Source organism: Oncorhynchus keta, unplaced genomic scaffold, assembly GCF_023373465.1.
Source record: "Oncorhynchus keta strain PuntledgeMale-10-30-2019 unplaced genomic scaffold, Oket_V2 Un_contig_24627_pilon_pilon, whole genome shotgun sequence".
Lineage (NCBI taxonomy): Eukaryota > Metazoa > Chordata > Actinopteri > Salmoniformes > Salmonidae > Oncorhynchus > Oncorhynchus keta.
This window is the reverse complement of record NW_026284017.1, coordinates 1-20,562: the sequence shown is the minus strand read 5'-3', so window position 1 is coordinate 20,562 and position 20,562 is coordinate 1. Positions and strand designations below refer to the sequence as shown.

At 47.9% G+C, this 20,562-nt stretch overlaps 2 protein-coding genes and 2 long non-coding RNA genes across 55 annotated transcripts; 2 read left to right on the top strand and 2 right to left on the bottom strand.

Annotated features, from left to right (window-relative positions):
• The first annotated feature begins 7,323 nt into the window (after positions 1–7,323).
• Positions 7,324–9,754, top strand: LOC127922123 (uncharacterized). 50 transcript variants are annotated; one of them, XM_052505820.1, is made up of 5 exons: positions 7,324–7,834; positions 8,404–8,558; positions 8,932–9,161; positions 9,208–9,253; positions 9,300–9,754. In XM_052505820.1, the coding sequence occupies exons 1-5, from the start codon at positions 7,605–7,607 to the stop codon at positions 9,602–9,604; spliced, it is 966 nt and encodes a 321-aa protein (XP_052361780.1). In that variant the 5' UTR covers positions 7,324–7,604; the 3' UTR covers positions 9,605–9,754. The 50 variants fall into 50 exon arrangements, 49 of the variants coding, with proteins under 49 accessions (XP_052361780.1, XP_052361765.1, XP_052361766.1 ...); XM_052505805.1 differs by having other exon boundaries at positions 7,324–7,851; positions 8,375–8,558; XM_052505806.1 differs by lacking the exon at positions 9,208–9,253 and adding an exon at positions 9,254–9,299 and having other exon boundaries at positions 7,324–7,851; positions 8,375–8,558; positions 8,932–9,207; positions 9,346–9,754.
• Positions 9,755–11,794: 2,040 nt separating this feature from the next.
• LOC127922121 (uncharacterized) lies at positions 11,795–13,969 on the bottom strand. 2 transcript variants are annotated; one of them, XR_008110428.1, is made up of 4 exons: positions 13,752–13,969; positions 13,587–13,639; positions 13,182–13,234; positions 11,795–11,851 (listed from the first exon to the last, which is right to left on the bottom strand). It is a non-coding gene; the product is annotated as an uncharacterized LOC127922121 (long non-coding RNA). The 2 variants fall into 2 exon arrangements; XR_008110427.1 differs by lacking the exon at positions 11,795–11,851 and adding an exon at positions 12,692–12,748.
• A 472-nt stretch (positions 13,970–14,441) lies between these two features.
• Positions 14,442–20,151, top strand: LOC118382533 (double-strand-break repair protein rad21 homolog A-like; the record flags this gene model as incomplete). Its single annotated transcript, XM_052505836.1, has 6 exons — positions 14,442–14,620; positions 15,789–15,978; positions 16,514–16,643; positions 16,875–16,974; positions 17,259–17,365; positions 19,962–20,151. Coding segments are annotated over exons 2-6 (671 nt in total), but the record flags the coding sequence as incomplete, so codon positions are not given.
• LOC127922122 (uncharacterized) lies at positions 18,423–19,670 on the bottom strand. Of its 2 annotated transcripts, XR_008110429.1 has the most exons (4): positions 19,553–19,670; positions 19,187–19,260; positions 18,706–19,075; positions 18,423–18,626 (listed from the first exon to the last, which is right to left on the bottom strand). It is a non-coding gene; the product is annotated as an uncharacterized LOC127922122 (long non-coding RNA). The 2 variants fall into 2 exon arrangements; XR_008110430.1 differs by lacking the exon at positions 19,187–19,260.
• Positions 20,152–20,562: the final 411 nt, after the last annotated feature.

Below are 20,562 nucleotides of genomic sequence, written 5' to 3'. Positions count from 1 at the left end.
AGTAGAACAGAGAAGCCCTGGACCACAGTATAGAATAGGGAAGCCCTGACCCATTACAGAATAGAGAAGCCCTGACCACAGTAGAATAGGGAAGCCCTGACCCAAAGTAGAATAGGGAAGCCCTGACCACAGTAGAATAGGGAAGCCCTGACCCACAGTAGAATAGGGAAGCCCTGACCACAGTAGAATAGGGAAGCCCTGACCCACAGTAGAATAGGGAAGCCCTGACCCACAGTAGAATAGGGAAGCCCTGACCACAGTAGAATAGGGAAGCCCTGACCCACAGTAGAATAGGGAAGCCCTGACCACAGTAGAATAGAGAAGCCCTGACCCACAGTAGAATAGGGAAGCCCTGACCACAGTAGAATAGGGAAGCCCTGACCACAGTAGAATAAGGAAGCCCTGACCCACAGTAGAATAGGAAGCCCTGACCCACAGTAGAATAGGAAGCCCTGACCACAGTAGAATAGGGAAGCCCTGACCCACAGTAGAATAGGGAAGCCCTGACCACAGTAGAATAGGGAAGCCCTGACCACAGTAGAATAGGGAAGCCCTGACCCACAGTAGTATAGGGAAGCCCTGACCACAGTAGAATAGGGAAGCCCTGACCCACAGTAGAATAGGGAAGCCCTGACCCACAGTAGAATAGGGAAGCCCTGACCCACAGTAGAATAGAGAAGCCCTGACCCACAGTAGAATAGAGAAGCCCTGACCACAGTAGTATAGGAAGCCCTGACCCACAGTAGTATAGGGAAGCCCTGACCCACAGTAGTATAGGGAAGCTCTGACCCACAGTAGTATAGGGAAGCCCTGACCCACAGTAGAATAGAGACGCCCTGACGACAGTAGAATAGGAAGCCCTGACCACAGTAGAATAGGGAAGCCCTGACCCACAGTAGAATAGAGAAGCCCTGACGACAGTAGAATAGGGAAGCCCTGACCCACAGTAGAATAGAGAAGACCTGACCACAGTAGAATAGGGAAGCCCTGACCACAGTAGAATAAGGAAGCCCTGACCCACAGTAGAATAGGGAACCTCTGACCCACAGTAGAATAGAGAAGCCCGGACCCACAGTAGAATAGGGAAGCCCGGACCCACAGTAGAATAGGGAAGCCCTGACCACAGTAGAATAGGGAAGCCCTGACCACAGTAGAATAGGAAGCCCTAACCCACAGTAGAATAGGGAAGCCCTGACCCACAGTAGAATAAGGAAGCCCTGACCCACAGTAGAATAGGGAAGCCCTGACCCACAGTAGAATAGGGAAGCCCTGACCATTGTAGAATAGGGAAGCCCTGACCACAGTAGAATAGGGAAGCCCTGACCCACAGTAGAATAGAGAAGCCCTGACCCACAGTAGAATAGAGAAGCCCTGACCCACAGTAGAATAGGGAAGCCCTGACCCACAGTAGAATAGGGAAGCCCTGACCACAGTAGAATAGGGAAGCCCTGACCCACAGTAGAATAGGGAAGCCCTGACCCACAGTAGAATAGGGAAGCCCTGACCACAGTAGAATAGGGAAGCCCTGACCCACAGTAGAATAGGGAAGCCCTGACCACAGTAGAATAGGGAAGCCCTGACCCAGAGTAGAATAGGGAAGCCCTGACCACAGTAGAATAGGGAAGCCCTGACCCAAAGTAGAATAGGGAAGCCCTGACCACAGTAAAAAAGGGAAGCCCTGACCCACAGTAGAATAGGGAAGCCCTGACCACAGTAGAATAGGGAAGCCCTGACCACAGTAGAATAGGGAAGCCCTGACCCACAGTAGAATAGAGAAGCCCTGACCACAGTAGAATAGGGAAGCCCTGACCACAGTAGAATAAGGAAGCCCTGACCCACAGTAGAATAGGGAAGCCCTGACCCACAGTAGAATAGAGAAGCCCACAGTAGAATAGGGAAGCCCTGACCACAGTATAATAGAGAAGCCCTGACCACAGTAGAATAGGGAAGCCCTGACCCACAGTAGAATAGAGAAGCCCTGACCACAGTAGAATAGGGAAGCCCTGACCCACAGTAGAATAGGGAAGCCCTGACCACAGTAGAATAGGGAAGCCCTGACCACAGTAGAATAGGGAAGCCCTGACCCACAGTAGTATAGGAAGCCCTGACCACAGTAGAATAGGGAAGCCCTGACCCACAGTAGAATAGGGAAGCCCTGACCCACAGTAGAATAGGGAAGCCCTGACCCACAGTAGAATAGAGAAGCGCTGACCCACAGTAGAATAGAGAAGCCCTGACCACAGTAGTATAGGGAAGCCCTGACCCACAGTAGTATAGGGAAGCCCTGACCCACAGTAGTATAGGGAAGCTCTGACCCACAGTAGTATAGGGAAGCCCTGACCCACAGTAGAATAGAGACGCCCTGACGACAGTAGAATAGGGAAGCCCTGACCACAGTAGAATAGGGAAGCCCTGACCCACAGTGGAATAGAGAAGCCCTGACAACAGTAGAATAGGGAAGCCCTGACCCACAGTAGAATAGAGAAGCCCTGACCACAGTAGAATAGGGAAGCCCTGACCACAGTAGAATAAGGAAGCCCTGACCCACAGTAGAATAGGGAACCTCTGACCCACAGTAGAATAGAGAAGCCCGGACCCACAGTAGAATAGGGAAGCCCGGACCCACAGTAGAATAGGGAAGCCCTGACCACAGTAGAATAGGGAAGCCCTGACCTCAGTAGAATAGGGAAGCTCTAACCCACAGTAGAATAGGGAAGCCCTGACCCACAGTAGAATAGGGAAGCCCTGACCCACAGTAGAATAGGGAAGCCCTGACCATTAAAGAATAGGGAAGCCCTGACCACAGTAGAATAGGGAAGCCCTGACCCACAGTAGAATATAGAAGCCCTGACCCACAGTAGAATAGAGAAGCCCTGACCCACAGTAGAATAGGGAAGCCCTGACCCACAGTAGAATAGGGAAGCCCTGACCCACAGTAGAATAGGGAAGCCCTGACCCACAGTAGAATAGGGAAGCCCTGGCCCACAGTAGAATAGGGAAGCCCTGACCACAGTAGAATAGGGAAGCCCTGACCCACAGTAGAATAGGGAAGCCCTGACCACAGTAGAATAGGAAGCCCTGACCCACAGTAGAATAGAGAAGCCCTGACCACAGTAGAATAGGGAAGCCCTGACCCAAAGTAGAATAGGGAAGCCCTGACCCAAAGTAGAATAGGGAAGCCCTGACCCACAGTAGAATAGGGAAGCCCTGACCACAGTAGAATAGGGAAGCCCTGACCCACAGTAGAATAGGGAAGCCCTGACCCACAGTAGAATAGAGAAGCCCTGACCACAGTAGAATAGGGAAGCCCTGACCACAGTAGAATAAGGAAGCCCTGACCCACAGTAGAATAGGAAGCCCTGACCCACAGTAGAATAGAGAAGCCCACCGTAGAATAGGAAGCCCTGACCACAGTATAATAGAGAAGCCCTGACCACAGTAGAATAGGGAAGCCCTGACCCACAGTAGAATAGAGAAGCCCTGACCACAGTAGAATAGGGAAGCCCTGACCACAGTAGAATAAGGAAGCCCTGACCCACAGTAGAATAGGAAAGCCCTGACCCACAGTAGAATAGGAAAGCCCTGACCCACAGTAGAATAGAGAAGCCCGGACCCACAGTAGAATAGGAAGCCCTGACCACAGTAGAATAGGGAAGCCCTGACCACAGTAGAATAGGGAAGCCCTGACCCACAGTAGAATAGGGAAGCCCTGACCCACAGTAGAATAGAGAAGCCCTGACCCACAGTAGAATAGGGAAGCCCTGACCACAGTAGAATAGGGAAGCCCTGACCACAGTAGAATAGGGAAGCCCTGACCCACAGTAGAATAGAGAAGCCCTGACCCACAGTAGAATAGAGAAGCCCTGACCCACAGTAGAATAGGGAAGCCCTGACCCACAGTAGAATAGGGAAGCCCTGACCCACAGTAGAATAGGGAAGCCCTGACCCACAGTAGAATAGGGAAGCCCTGACCACAGTAGAATAGGGAAGCCCTGACCACAGTAGAATAGGAAAGCCCTGACCCACAGTAGAATAGAGAAGCCCTGACCACAGTAGTATAGGGAAGCCCTGACCCACAGTAGTATAGGGAAGCCCTGACCCACAGTAGTATAGGGAAGCTCTGACCCACAGTAGTATAGGGAAGCCCTGACCCACAGTAGAATAGAGACGCCCTGACGACAGTAGAATAGGGAAGCCCTGACCACAGTAGAATAGGGAAGCCCTGACCCACAGTAGAATAGAGAAGCCCTGACCACAGTAGAATAGGGAAGCCCTGACCCACAGTAGAATAGAGAAGCCCTGACCACAGTAGAATAGGGAAGCCCTGACCCAAAGTAGAATAGGGAAGCCCTGACCACAGTAGAATAGGGAAGCCCTGACCCACAGTAGAATAGGAAAGCCCTGACCACAGTAGAATAGGGAAGCCCTGACCCACAGTAGAATAGGGAAGCCCTGACCCACAGTAGAATAGAGAAGCTCTGACCACAGTAGAATAGGAAGCCCTGACCCACAGTAGAATAGGGAAGCCCTGACCACAGTAGAATAGAGAAGCCCTGACCCATAGTAGAATAGGGAAGCCCTGACCACAGTAGAATAGGGAAGCCCTGACCACAGTAGAATAGGGAAGCCCTGACCCACAGTAGAATAGGGAAGCCCTGACCCACAGTAGAATAGGGAAGCCCTGACCACAGTAGAATAGGGAAGCCCTGACCCACAGTAGAATAGGGAAGCCCTGACCACAGTAGAATAGGGAAGCCCTGACCACAGTAGAATAGGGAAGCCCTGACCCACAGTAGAATAGGGAAGCCCTGACCACAGTAGAATAGGGAAGCCCTGACCCACAGTAGAATAGGGAAGCCCTGACCCACAGTAGAATAGGGAAGCCCTGACCCACAGTAGAATAGAGAAGCCCTGACCCACAGTAGAATAGGGAAGCCCTGACCCACAGTAGTATAGGGAAGCCCTGACCCACAGTAGTATAGGGAAGCCCTGACCCACAGTAGTATAGGGAAGCTCTGACCCACAGTAGTATAGGGAAGCCCTGACCCACAGTAGAATAGAGACGCCCTGACGACAGTAGAATAGGGAAGCCCTGACCACAGTAGAATAGGGAAGCCCTGACCCACAGTAGAATAGGGAAGCCCTGACCCACAGTAGAAAAGGGAAGCCCTGACCCACAGTAGAATAGAGAAGCCCTGACCACAGTAGAATAGGGAAGCCCTGACCACAGTAGAATAAGGAAGCCCTGACCCACAGTAGAATAGAGAAGCCCTGACCCACAGTAGAATAGGGAAGCCCTGACCCACAGTAGAATAGAGAAGCCCTGACCCACAGTAGAATAGGGAAGCCCTGACCCACAGTAGTATAGGGAAGCCCTGACCCACAGTAGTATAGGGAAGCCCTGACCCACAGTAGTATAGGGAAGCTCTGACCCACAGTAGTATAGGGAAGCCCTGACCCACAGTAGAATAGAGACGCCCTGACGACAGTAGAATAGGGAAGCCCTGACCACAGTAGAATAGGGAAGCCCTGACCCACAGTAGAATAGAGAAGCCCTGACGCACAGTAGAATAGGGAAGCCCTGACCCACAGTAGAATAGAGAAGCCCTGACCACAGTAGAATAGGGAAGCCCTGACCACAGTAGAATAAGGAAGCCCTGACCCACAGTAGAATAAGGAAGTCCTGACCCACAGTAGAAAAGGGAAGCTAGGAAGCCCTGACCCACAGTAGAATAGAGACGGACGATGCAGAGGGAAGCCCTGACAGTAGAATAGAAGCCCAAAGTAGAATAGAGAAGCCCTGACCACAGTAGAATAGGGAAGCCCTGACCCACAGTAGAATAGAGAAGCCCTGACCACAGTAGAATAGGGAAGCTCCTGAATAAGGAAGCCCTGACCCACAGTAGAATAGGGAAGCCCTGACCAGAGGTAGAATAGAGAAGCCCGACCCACAGTAGAATAGGGAAGCCCGACCACAGTAGAATAGGGAAGCCCTGGACCGAGTAAGAAAGCCTGACCACAGTAGAATAGGAAGCCCTAACCCACAGTAGAATAGGGAAGCCTGACCACAGTAGAATAGGAAGCAGAGAATAGGGAAGCCCTGGACCCACAGTAGAATAGGGAAGCTCCTGACCACAGTAGAATAGGGAAGCCCTGACCAGAGTAGAATAGGGGAAGCCCTGACCACAGTAGAATAGAGAAGCCCTGACCCAGAATAGGAAGCCCTGACCACAGTAGAATAGGGAAGTCCCACAGTAGAATAGGGAAGCCCTGACCCACAGTGAATAGGGAAGCCCTGACCCACAGCAGAATAGAGTAGCCCTGGCCCACAGAGAATAGGGAAGCCCTGACCACAGTAGAATAGGGAAGCCCCACCCACAGTAGAATAGAGAAGCCCTGACCCACAGTAGAAAAGGAAGCCCTGACCCACAGTAGAATAGGGAAGCCCTGACCCACAGTAGATAGAGAAGCCCTGGCCCACAGTAGAATAGGGAAGCCCTGACCCACAGTAGAATAGGGAAGCTCTGGACCACAGTAGAATAGGGAAGCCCTGACCCACAGTAGAATAGGGAAGCCCTGACCACATGTGCAGAATAGAGAAGCCCCCCACAGTAGAATAGAGAAGCCCTGACCACAGTAGAATAGGAAGCCCTGACCGCAGTAGAATAGAGAAGCCCTAACCCACAGTAGAATAGAGAAGCCCTGACCCACAGTAGAATAGGGAAGCCCTGACCCACAGTGGAATAGGGAAGCCCTGGCCACACTAGACTAGAGAAGCCCTGACCACAGTAGAATAGAGAAGCCCTGACCACAGTAGAATAGGGAAGCCCTGACCACAGTAGAATAGGAAAGCCCTGACCACAGTAGAATAGAGAAGCCCTGACCCACAGTAGAATAGGGAAGCCCTGACCCACAGTAGAATAGAGAAGCCCTGACCCACAGTAGAATAGGGAAGCCCTGACCCACAGTAGAATAGAGAAGCCCTGACCCACAGTAGAATAGGGAAGCCCTGACCCACAGTAGAATAGAGAAGCCCTGACCCACAGTAGAATAGAGAAGCCCTGACCCACAGTAGAATAGAGAAGCCCTGACCCACAGTAGAATAGGGAAGCCCTGACCCACAGTAGAATAGGGAAGCCCTGACCCACAGTAGAATAGGGAAGCCCTGACCCACAGTAGAATAGGAAGCCCTGACCCACAGTAGAATAGGGAATCCTGACCCACAGTAGAATAGGGAAGCCCTGACCCACAGTAGAATAGGGAAGCCCTGACCCACAGTAGAATAGGGAAGCCCTGACCCACAGTAGAATAGGGAAGAGAATAGGGAAGCCCTGACCCACAGTAGAATAGAGAAGCCCTGACCCACAGTAGAATAGGGAAGCCCTGACCCACAGTAGAATAGAGAAGCCCTGGCCACAGAGGATGTTAAACTGTATGTCCAATACAAAATAGTCTTCCATGGTAACTCTACTAACAAGACAAACCGTTGTCCACCATGATGAAATGGTTCCAAGATGGTTCCAAAAGCACCAGTTTTAGAGGGATACAACATATTATATAAACTGCAGTGATCAGGTTATCTGCACCAAACTCCCTCCTTACAGATGGTCTGGTTCATCAGGTTATCTGCACCAAACTCCCTCCCTACAGGTGGTCTGGTTCATCAGGTTATCTGCACCAAACTCCCTCCCTACAGATGGTCTGGTTCATCAGGTTATCTGCACCAAACTCCCTCCCTACAGGTGGTCTGGTTCATCAGGTTATCTGCACCAAACTCCCTCCCTACAGGTGGTCTGGTTCATCAGGTTATCTGCACCAAACTCCCTCCCTACAGGTGGTCTGGTTCATCAGGTTATCTGCACCAAACTCCTCCCTACAGATGGTCTGGTTCATCAGGTTATCTGCACCAAACTCCTCCCTACAGGTGGTCTGGTTCATCAGGTTATCTGCACCAAACTCCCTCTCCCTACAGGTGGTCTGGTTCATCAGGTTATCTGCACCAAACTCCCTCCCTCCTTACAGGTGGTCTGGTTCATCAGGTTATCTGCACCAAACTCCCTCCTTTACAGATGGTCTGGTTCATCAGGTTATCTGCACCAAACTCCTCCCTACAGGTGGTCTGGTTCATCAGGTTATCTGCACCAAACTCCCTCCCTCCTCCCTACAGGTGGTCTGGTTCATCAGGTTATCTGCACCAAACTCCCTCCCTCCTTACAGGTGGTCTGGTTCATCAGGTTATCTGCACCAAACTCCTCCTCCCTACAGGTGGTCTGGTTCATCAGGTTATCTGCACCAAACTCCCTCCCAACAGATGGTCTGGTTCATCAGGTTATCTGCCCCAAACTCCCTCCTTACAGGTGGTCTGGTTCATCAGGTTATCTGCACCAAACTCCCTCCCTACAGATGGTCTGGTTCATCAGGTTATCTGCACCAAACTCCCTCCCTACAGATGGTCTGGTTCATCAGGTTATCTGCACCAAACTCCCTCCCTACAGGTGGTCTGGTTCATCAGGTTATCTGCACCAAACTCCCTCCCTACAGATGGTCTGGTTCATCAGGTTATCTGCACCAAACTCCCCCCTACAGATGGTCTGGTTCATCAGGTTATCTGCACCAAACTCCCTCCTTACAGATGGTCTGGTTCATCAGGTTATCTGCACCAAACTCCCTCCCTACAGATGGTCTGGTTCATCAGGTTATCTGCACCAAACTCCTCCCTCCAGGTGGTCTGGTTCATCAGGTTATCTGCACCAAACTCCTCCCTCCCTACAGGTGGTCTGGTTCATCAGGTTATCTGCACCAAACTCCCTCCCTCCCTACAGGTGGTCTGGTTCATCAGGTTATCTGCACCAAACTCCCTCCCTACAGATGGTCTGGTTCATCAGGTTATCTGCACCAAACTCCCTCCAGACAGGTGGTCTGGTTCATCAGGTTATCTGCACCAAACTCCCTCCCTACAGATGGTCTGGTTCATCAGGTTATCTGCACCAAACTCCCTCCCTACAGATGGTCTGGTTCATCAGGTTATCTGCACCAAACTCCCTCCCTACAGATGGTCTGGTTCATCAGGTTATCTGCACCAAACTCCCTCCCTACAGATGGTCTGGTTCATCAGGTTATCTGCACCAAACTCCCTCCCTACAGGTGGTCTGGTTCATCAGGTTATCTGCACCAAACTCCCTCCTTACAGGTGGTCTGGTTCATCAGGTTATCTGCACCAAACTCCCTCCCTACAGGTGGTCTGGTTCATCAGGTTATCTGCACCAAACTCCCTCCTTACAGATGGTCTGGTTCATCAGGTTATCTGCACCAAACTCCCTCCCTACAGATGGTCTGGTTCATCAGGTTATCTGCACCAAACTCCCTCCCTACAGGTGGTCTGGTTCATCAGGTTATCTGCACCAAACTCCCTCCCTACAGATGGTCTGGTTCATCAGGTTATCTGCACCAAACTCCCTCCTTACAGATGGTCTGGTTCATCAGGTTATCTGCACCAAACTCCCTCCAGACAGATGGTCTGTCAGGCTCTGCAGGCTACAACAGACAGAAGACATGTACATTTCTCACCCTGAACATGGCCAGTATATTGGCCTTGTTGATTTGATGATGTTTAAATTGATATGGTGCTGGAATAGCGGAGGCGCCTGTTGTCTTTGTGGTAACAAATCAGTGGTTGTTTAATAAACTGTTGAAAACGACAACTTGATTGAATGTGGACTGATATTCCTCTCCGGTTTTGTGATGAAACAAATGTATTAGCGATTTACAGTATTGAATGCATGCATACATTTTCATAATTGTCCTCGGTAGGAATCGAACCCACGACCCTGGTGTTGCAAGCGCCGCGCTCTGACACACGCACGCACGCACGCACGCACGCACGCACGCACACACACACACACACACACACACACACACACACACACACACACACACACACACACACACACACACACACACACACACACACACACACACACACACACACACACACACACACACTCTTTCACACTCTCATGCTGCTGCTCCTCTGTTCATTATCTATCCTGATTGCCTGGACACGTTTACCCCTACCTAGTTTACCCCTAACCTAGTTGTACATATTTCCACAAACCTGGTACACTGTGACTCTGTACTGGTACTGGAACTACCTGGTACCCTGCACTGTGACTCTGTACTGGTACTCCTTGTATATAGTCTCATTACTACCTGGTAACCCTGCACCGTGACTCTGTACTGGTACTCCTTGTATATAGTCTCATTACTACCTGGTACCCCTGCACAGTGACTCTGTACTCCTTGTATATAGTCTCATTGGTATCACTGCACAGTGACTCTGTACTCCTTGTATATAGTCTCATTCCTACCTGGTACCCCTGCACAGTGACTCTGTACTCCTTGTATATAGACTCATTCCTACCTGGTACCCCTGCACAGTGACTCTGTACTCCTTGTATATAGTCTCATTACTACCTGGTACCCCTGCACTGTGACTCTGTACTCCTTGTATATAGTCTCATTACTACCTGGTACCCCTGCACCGTGACTCTACTGGTACTCCTTGTATATAGTCTCATTACTACCTGGTATCACTGCACAGTGACTCTGTACTCCTTGTATATAGTCTCATTCCTACCTGGTACCCCTGCACAGTGATTCTGTACTCCTTGTATATAGTCTCATTACTACCTGGTACCCCTGCACTGTGACTCTGTACTGGTACTCCTGGTATATAGTCTCATTACTACCTGGTACCCCTGCACTGTGACTCTGTACTACCTGGTACCCCTGCACCGTGACTCTGTACTGGTACTCCTTGTATATAGTCTCATTACTACCTGGTACCCTGCACTGTGACTCTGTACTCTTGTATATAGTCTCATTACTACCTGGTACCCCCATGCACTGTGACTCTGTACTCCTTGTATATAGTCTCATTACTACCTGGTACCCTGCACTGTGACTCTGTACTCCTTGTATATAGTCTCATTACTACCTGGTACCCCTGCACTGTGACTCTGTACTTTGTATATAGTCTCATTACTACCTGGTACCCTGCACTGTGACTCTGTACTCCTTGTATATAGTCTCATTACTACCTGGTACCCCTACTGTGACTCTGTACTCCTTGTATCTCATTACTACCTGGTACCCCTGCACCGTGACTCTGTACTGGTACTCCTGTATATAGTCTCATTACTACCTGGTACCCCTGCACCGTGACTCTGTACTGGTACTCCTTGTATATAGTCTCATTACTACCTGGTACCCTGCACAGTGACTCTGTACTCCTGTATATAGTCTCATTACTACCTGGTACCCCTGCACAGTGACTGACTCTGTATATAGTCTCATTACTACCTGGTACTGCACTGTGACTATATAGTCTCATTACTACCTGGTACCCCTGCACTGTGACTCTGTACTCCTTGTATATAGTCTCATTACTACCTGGTACCCTGCACCGTGACTCTGGTACTCCTTGTATATAGTCTCACTACCTGGTACCCCTGCACCGTGACTCTGTATATTGTATATCTCATTACTACCTGGTACCCTGCACCGTGACTCTGTATATAGTCTCATTACTACCTGGTACCCTCACTGTGACTGTACTCCTTGTATATAGTCTCATTACTACCTGGTACCCCTGCACCGTGACTCTACTGGTACTCCTTGTATATAGTCTCATTACTACCTGGTACCCTGCACCGTGACTCTGTATATAGTCTCATTACTACCTGGTACCCTGCACCGTGACTCTACTGTATTGTATATAGTCTCATTACTACCTGGTACCCCTGCACCGTGACTCTGTACTGGTACTCCTTGTATATAGTCTCATTACTACCTGGTACCCCTGCACCGTGACTCTGTACTGGTACTCCTGGTATATAGTCTCATTACTACCTGGTACCCCTGCACTGTGACTCTGTACTGGTACTCCTTGTATATAGTCTCATTACTACCTGGTACCCTGCACCGTGACTCTGTACTGGTACTCCTTGTATATAGTCTCATTACTACCTGGTACCCTGCACCGTGACTCTGTACTGGTACTCCTTGTATATAGTCTCATTACTACCTGGTACCCTGCACCGTGACTCTGTACTCCTTGTATATAGTCTCATTACTACCTGGTACCCCTGCACAGTGACTCTGTACTGGTACTCCTTGTATATAGTCTCATTACTACCTGGTACCCTGTATATAGTCTCACACCTGTGACAGTGATTCTGTACTCCTTGTATATAGTCTCATTACTACCTGGTACCCCTGCACTGTGACTCTGTACTGGTACTCCTGGTATATAGTCTCATGGTACTGCACTGTGACTCTGTACTCCTTGTATATAGTCTCATTACTACCTGGTACCCCTGCACCGTGACTCTGTACTGGTACCCTTGTATATAGTCTCATTACTACCTGGTACCCCTGCACTGTGACTCTGTACTCCTTGTATATAGTCTCATTACTACCTGGTACCCCTGCACTGTGACTCTGTACCGTGTCTCATTACTACTGTACTGGTGACTCTGTACTTGTATATAGTCTCATTACTACCTGGTACCCTGTACCGTGACTCTGTACTGGTACTCTGTACTTGTATATAGTCTCATTACTACCTGGTACCCCTGCTCACTACGTGACTCTGTACTGGTACTCCTTGTATATAGTCTCATTACTACCTGGTACCCCTGCACCGTGACTCTGTACTGGTACTCCTTGTATATAGTCTCATTACTACCTGGTACCCCTGCTGCAGTGACTCTGTACTCCTTGTATATAGTCTCATTACTACCTGGTACCCCTGCACAGTGACTCTGTACTCCTTGTATATAGTCTCATTACTACCTGGTACCCCTGCACTGTGACCTGTACCCTGCTCATTACTACCTGACTCTGTGACTCTGTACTCCTTGTATATAGTCTCATTACTACCTGGTACCCCTGCACCGTGACTCTGTACTCCTTGTATATAGTCTCATTACTCCTGGTACCCCTGCACCGTGACTCTGTACTCCTTGTATATAGTCTCATTACTACCTGGTACCCCTGCACCGTGACTCTGTACTGTATATAGTCTCATTACTACCTGGTATACTGTGACTCTGTCTCTCATTACTACCTGGTACCCCTGCACCGTGACTCTACTGGTACCCTTGTATATAGTCTCACACCTGGTACCCCTGCACCGTGACTCTGTACTCCTTGTATATAGTCTCATTACTACCTGGTACCCCTGCACAGTGACTCTGTACTGGTACTCCTTGTATATAGTCTCATTACTACCTGGTACCCCTGCACCGTGACTCTGTACTGGTACTCCTTGTATATAGTCTCATTACTACCTGGTACCCCTGCACCGTGACTCTGTACTGGTACTCCTTGTATATAGTCTCATTCTACCTGGTACCCCTGCACCGTGACTCTGTACTGGTACTCCTTGTATATAGTCTCATTACTACCTGGTACCCTGCACCGTGACTCTGTACTGGTACTCCTTGTATATAGTCTCATTACTACCTGGTACCCCTGCACAGTGACTCTGTACTGGTACTCCTTGTATATAGTCTCATTACTACCTGGTACCCCTGCACCGTGACTCTGTACTCCTTGTATATAGTCTCATTACTACCTGGTACCCCTGCACAGTGACTCTGGTACTCCTTGTATATAGTCTCATTACTACCTGGTACCCTGCACCGTGACTCTGTACTGGTACTCCTTGTATATAGTCTCATTACTACCTGGTACCCCTGCACAGTGACTCTGTACTCCTTGTATATAGTCTCATTACTACCTGGTACCCCTGCACAGTGACTCTGTACTCCTTGTATATAGTCTCATTACTACCTGGTACCCCTGCACAGTGACTCTGTACTCCTTGTATATAGTCTCATTACTACCTGGTACCCCTGCACAGTGACTCTGTACTCCTTGTATATAGTCTCATTCCTACCTGGTACCCCTGCACAGTGACTCTGTACTCCTTGTATATAGTCTCATTGGTATCATGCACAGTGACTCTGTACCCTGCACAGTGACTCTGTACTCCTTGTATATAGTCTCATTACTACCTGGTACCCCTGCACAGTGACTCTGTACTCCTTGTATATAGTCTCATTCCTACCTGGTACCCCTGCACAGTGATTATGTACTCCTTGTATATAGTCTCATTGGTATCACTGCACAGTGACTCTGTACTGGGACTCCTTGTACATGTACTTTTGCCCTTTCAAGTCACGGGCCATAGACTGGTGCCCCTTGGCTAATCGAATCCGCACATTTTAAAGTCTGACTCAGGAGCAAAGCATCTCGTCCTTGAATTAATCAGATTGCATATTTTATTTTATTTTTGCAATAATCGAATTTAAACAATCTCGCCCGCTATCATTGGTCAATGCATTTGCCATTTGCAGCTGGCTGTCAACACGAGCAGACTCCTCCTTCGCCATGTTTCGGGCTGTAAACATCCTGCTGATTTTTAAAGGACACTGAGCGGGAGGAAGTCTACTGGCGCCATCTTGACTCTTTTCATGAGTACAACAGGAAGAGACAATCGCTGGGAGTAATTGCATAATCATTGATATTTATTTTTGAAAGGGGGGTACAATCGGTAAGTTAAATATATTTTACTTTATGGAAGAAAAAAAATGATTTATGAGTTTTGTGATGAGAAATTAGCGTTGCACTCCGATGGTTTCTGTACCGGGGCCCTCCTACCAACTAGCGCGCCTGCTAACCGCTACCGGGGGGAAAGTGTTTGCAGTTAATGCACGCACGCTCAGCACCGTCGCTAGTTAGCGTGAAATGATGCATCTCACAATTATGATTATGCATTTATCATGCTTCTCTTCTTATTTGGTTTACTTTGATATATTTTCCGAAATTGTTGCTAGGATTTCAAGCTAGCTAACTAGCTCTCTTGCTAACTGAACGGTGAACGTGAGCTAGCATGTTAGCATGCTAGCCTAGCCATGTTCAATCAAAGCCCCAAGTAGTAGATTTTTTTTTTTTTTCGGACAACTTTTAACTCGCAAGACCACCAGTACTTGAACATGAGCTGCTAACTATATAAATCCCGTTTCAACCAGTACAATAATTAGCTAGCTTAGGTTATTTATTAGATTGCAAAGCAGATGTTTCTGAGTATTGGTCTCCTATCATCCAAAAAGCCAATAGAGTCGTGAATGAGTCTGATCTTCAATCCAAAACTACACATTTCATTTGTTGATATTAGCTACAACTACCGCCTATTTTCAATCAATCAAATGTTATTTATATAGCCCTTCGTACATCAGCTGATATCTCAAAGTGCTGTACAGAAACCCAGCCTAAAACCCCCAAACAGCAAGCAATGCAGGTGTAGAAGCACGGTGGCTAGGAAGAACTCCCTAGAAAGGCCAAAACCTAGGAAGAAACCTAGAGGAACCAGGCTATGTGGGGTGGCCAGTCCTCTTCTGGCTGTGCCGGGTGGAGATTATAACAGAACATGGCCAAGATGTTCAAATGTTCATAAATGACCAGCATGGTCAAATAATAACAAGGCAGAACAGTCAGGTGGACTGGGGACAGCAAGGAGTCATCATGTCAGGTCGTCCTGGGGCACGGTCCTTGGGCTCAGGTCCTCCGAGAGAGAAAGAAAGAGAGAATTAGAGAGAGCATGTAGCATTTTGCATGTAGAATTTTCTTCACAAAAGCTTAGCTACCTAAACATTTTGATAAAGTTGCTATTTCACATTCCATCTTAATAAAGCTTTCAAATACGTCTTTCTCTATTCCAGGTGCTCTTACCCCCGGTTCTTCAAGAGCTAGCAACCAACCGGGGCAATGTTCTACGCCCATTTTGTCCTGTCCAAACGTGGGCCCCTGGCCAAGATCTGGCTAGCGGCCCACTGGGACAAGAAGCTGACCAAGGCTCATGTGTTTGAATGTAACCTAGAGAGCAGTGTGGAGAGCATTATCTGCCCCAAGGTAAGCGGAGACCTGGCGAGCAGATATCATGATTCATGTCTCTGTTGAATGCCCATACACAATGAAGACCCAGTCTGAGAAGTCAGTCTCATCCCTTGGCTGTTCATTAGATATCCCATTGGCTAACCTTATTTCCGCATTGACCAATCCAATAGTTTCAGATCTACGTGTGGAAGAAGTAGACATGGGTCTAATGATGTAACTAGGTAGTGACCAGATTAGAACCAGGCCGATTGACTGAGACTGCATGCATGTTCCCCACATCGAGTAAAGTTCCTTGGTAGTGACCACAGCTACTGGGTGATGCTTGCGGTTGACTGTTCTTCAGCCGATGATGATGATGTAATGTGATCTATGGGACCTGTTCAGGAGGGCACATCGTTACGCAACGTTCAAACTAGAAGTCTATTTTGTAGACCAGAAATGATTGTCAGTTAGAATAGGGAATCATATCGTCTCTCTTCATTCTGTTTCAACAGCGTTCAGAACATTTCACCACACTGAATACACCCATGGTTCTGTCTCCTCCCCCTAGGTGAAGATGGCGCTGAGGACCTCTGGTCACCTCCTGCTCGGTGTGGTGAGGATCTACAACAGGAAGGCCAAGTACCTCCTGGCTGACTGTAATGAAGCCTTCATCAAGATCAAGATGGCTTTCAGACCAGGTGCGTAGCTAGGGTGTAATGTGACTAGGAATAAGGTTAATCAACGTGGCTTTCAGACCAGGTATGTAGCTAGTGTCTTATGGGACTAGGAATAAGGTTAATCAATGTGGCTTTCAAACCAGGTACGTGACTAGGACTAAACTTGAAGAGATCAGGAGTTTGGGCGGCTGGTGATCCTAGTCTTACTGATTGTTGTTTATTTGCTCACCACTCTGTCTGGCTGCCCTCCAGGTGTGGTGGATCTGCCAGAGGAGAACAGAGAGGCTGCCTACAACGCTATCACCCTGCCGGAGGATTTCCACGACTTTGACCAACCCTTACCTGACCTTGAGTAAGTCATATATATATGGATATAGATAGTGTCTGTGGAGGAAGTTCCCTCCCAATACAGCCCTACACAAGCCTCCCAGGAAGAGGACTGTTTCTAATTGTAACAGGCAACTAATGAGGATGCAAATCACCAAACAAGTATTCTCCTAATTTTAGGAGACCCCCCCCCCGTCCCTTCCTAACCAAATACAGATTGTACTCTGCTATCTGACATAAGAAACGGGTGATTGTGCAGCGCTATAACGAACTGAGTTGAAATATTGACACTGGCGGTTGTTTCCACAGCGACATAGACGTCGCCCAGCAGTTCACCCTGAACCAGAGCAGAGTGGAGGAGATCACCATGAGGGAGGAGGTGGGCAACCTCAGCCTCATGCAGGACAATGACTTTGGTAAGGAGCTGTCTGTCAATATTCCTGGCTTTTGTTCGACGTGCTCCGGTATATTTTTGGCGACCAGAAAGTGTGTGTATTTATTTCAACTCCGCCTTTGGCTTGATGTCAATGTGGAGTTTACATCTCCTTCACATGGGCCGGTCAGCCACCTAGCAATTTCAGTTCTAGCCAATGAGCTTCAGCTCCTCCCATTTGCATAATATATGAGCAGAATGACTCATACCTCAATTAGCTGTGAAATCCCTAGTTTCAAAGCAAATTATTTTTTTATTTTAACTTTGCCATGCCAAATTTATCCAACCCCCCACGTGGGCCAGCCCTCTAGCAATTTTAGTTCTAGCCAATGAGCTTCAGCTCCTCCCATTTGAGTGACAGCTAGCCAGAGGCCTGCCCAGCGTTATCTAGGGCGGGCTCAACGGCCCAGTGGACACAGCAGAGAGAGAGAGAGCAACGACGTTGTGCACATATCAGCACATTTGTGATGCATTATGCAAATTTTTGTTGGTCGCTTTTGGCTCGTGTACTACTTTCAGAACTACTGGCTGAAAAGTATACAGAGTACCTGAGTATCTCTTTAACTGGGTTTTTGGATCGCTGCTGAATATGCAACAGCAAGTCATGTTCATAATACACAACATTTGTATTTCCCCTGTAAAAACCAAACTGGTTCATGAATATGCAAATCTAAAACTAAGTCATACATTCTCATAATGCTAACTAGATTACCTAGCTGGAGACACATTCTCATTATGTTAACTAGATTACCTAGCTGGAGACAGATTCTCAATGCTAACTAGATTACCTAGCTGGAGACACATTCTCATAATGCTAACTAGATTACCTAGCTGGAGATATTCTCATAATGTTAACTAGATTACCTAGCTGGAGACATATTCTCATAATGCTAACTAGATTACCTAGCTGGAGACATTCTCATAATGCTAACTAGATTACCTAGCTGGAGACACATTCTCATTATGCTAACTAGATTACCTAGCTGGAGACATATTCTCATAATGCTAACTAGATTACCTAGCTGGAGACACATTCTCATAATGCTAACTAGATTACCTTGCTGGAGACACATTCTCATAATGCTAACTAGATTACCTAGCTGGAGACACATTCTCAATGCTAACTAGATTACCTAGCTGGAGACACATTCTCAATGCTAACTAGATTACCTAGCTGGAGACATATTCTCAATGCTAACTAGATTACCTAGCTGGAGACATATTCTCAATGCTAACTAGATTACCTAGCTGGAGACATATTCTCATAATGCTAACTAGATTACCTAGCTGGAGACACATTCTCATAATGCTTAACTAGATTACCTAGCTGGAGACATATTCTCAATGCTAACTAGATTACCTAGCTGGAGACATATTCTCAATGCTAACTAGATTACCTAGCTGGAGACATATTCTCAATGCTAACTAGATTACCTAGCTGGAGACATATTCTCAATGCTAACTAGATTACCTAGCTGGAGACATATTCTCAATGCTAACTAGATTACCTAGCTGGAGACATATTCTCAATGCTAACTAGATTACCTAGCTGGAGACATATTCTCAATGCTAACTAGATTACCTAGCTGGAGACATATTCTCAATGCTAACTAGATTACCTAGCTGGAGACATATTCTCGATGCTAACTAGATTACCTAGCTGGAGACATATTCTCGATGCTAACTAGATTACCTAGCTGGAGACATATTCTCGTGCTAACTAGATTACCTAGCTGGAGACATATTCTCATAATGCTAACTAGATTACCTAGCTGGAGACATATTCTCGTGCTAACTAGATTACCTAGCTGGAGACATATTCTCGATGCTAACTAGATTACCTAGCTGGAGACATATTCTCGATGCTAACTAGATTACCTAGCTGGAGACATATTCTCTCTAACTAGATTATAGCTGGAACTATTCTCGATTACCCTAGCTGGAGACATATTCTCGAATGCTAACTAGATTACCTAGCTGGAGACATATTCTCGATGCTAACTAGATTACCTAGCTGGAGACACATTCTCATAATGCTAACTAGATTACCTAGCTGGAGACATATTCTCAATGCTAACTAGATTACCTAGCTGAGACATATTCTCGTGCTAACTAGATTACCTAGCTGGAGACTAACTAGATTACTCTGGAGACATGCTAACTAGATTACCTAGCTGGAGACATATTCTCGATGCTAACTAGATTACCTAGCTGGAGACATATTCTCGATGCTAACTAGATTACCTAGCTGGAGACATATTCTCGATGCTAACTAGATTACCTAGCTGAGACATATTCTCGATGCTAACTAGATTACCTAGCTGGAGACATGCTAACTAGATTACCTAGCTGAGACATGTTCCCCGATGCTAACTAGATTACCTAGCTGGAGACATTCTCTAACTAGCAGCTGGAGACATTCTCTGTAATGCCTAGGAGATACATTATCATAATGCTAACTAGGTTATTAGATTAGTTAGAATCAGACCTTCTCATGAATATTACCTTACATCCCATCTCTTTTGCCATTGGCTTTCCATGTATTGTAACAACCCTCTGTGTCCCTCCCGCGCTCCCAGCTGACTTTGGCATGGATGACCGTGAGATGATGAGGGTAGAGGGAGGCTTTGAAGAGGACATCATCCATGGAGCGACAGCCTCTAATCTGCTGCTGGAGGCGGAGCCGGGGCCTGCTCACCTGCCGGACAAGACCAACCACCTGGAGTACGGCGGCTTTGGAGACACCATGGAGAACAACAGGAGGAATGGGTGGGGAGGGAGGGAATGTTGGGTAGGAGGGGAATGCTGGGATACCGCCCCATAGTGTTGACTGGTTCTGTGCTCTTGGGGAGGAGGGAATGCTGGGTGGGGAGGGAGGGGAATGCTGGGTAGGGAGGGAGGGAGTGCTGGGTGGGGAGGGAGGGAATGCTGGAGGTAGGGAGGAGGGGGAATGCTGGGGTAGGGGAGGGGAGGGAGGGGAATGCTGGGATACCGCCCCATAGTGTTAGCTGTCTCTGTGCTCTTGGGAGAGAATCTTTGGGATACACAGCCCCATGAGTGTTGGCTGTCTCTGTGCTCTTGGGAAGGGGATGGGAATGTTGGCATACCGCACCATAGTGTTGACTGTCCTCTGTGCTCTTAGGGAGGATGCTGGGATCGCACCATAGTGTTGACTGTCTC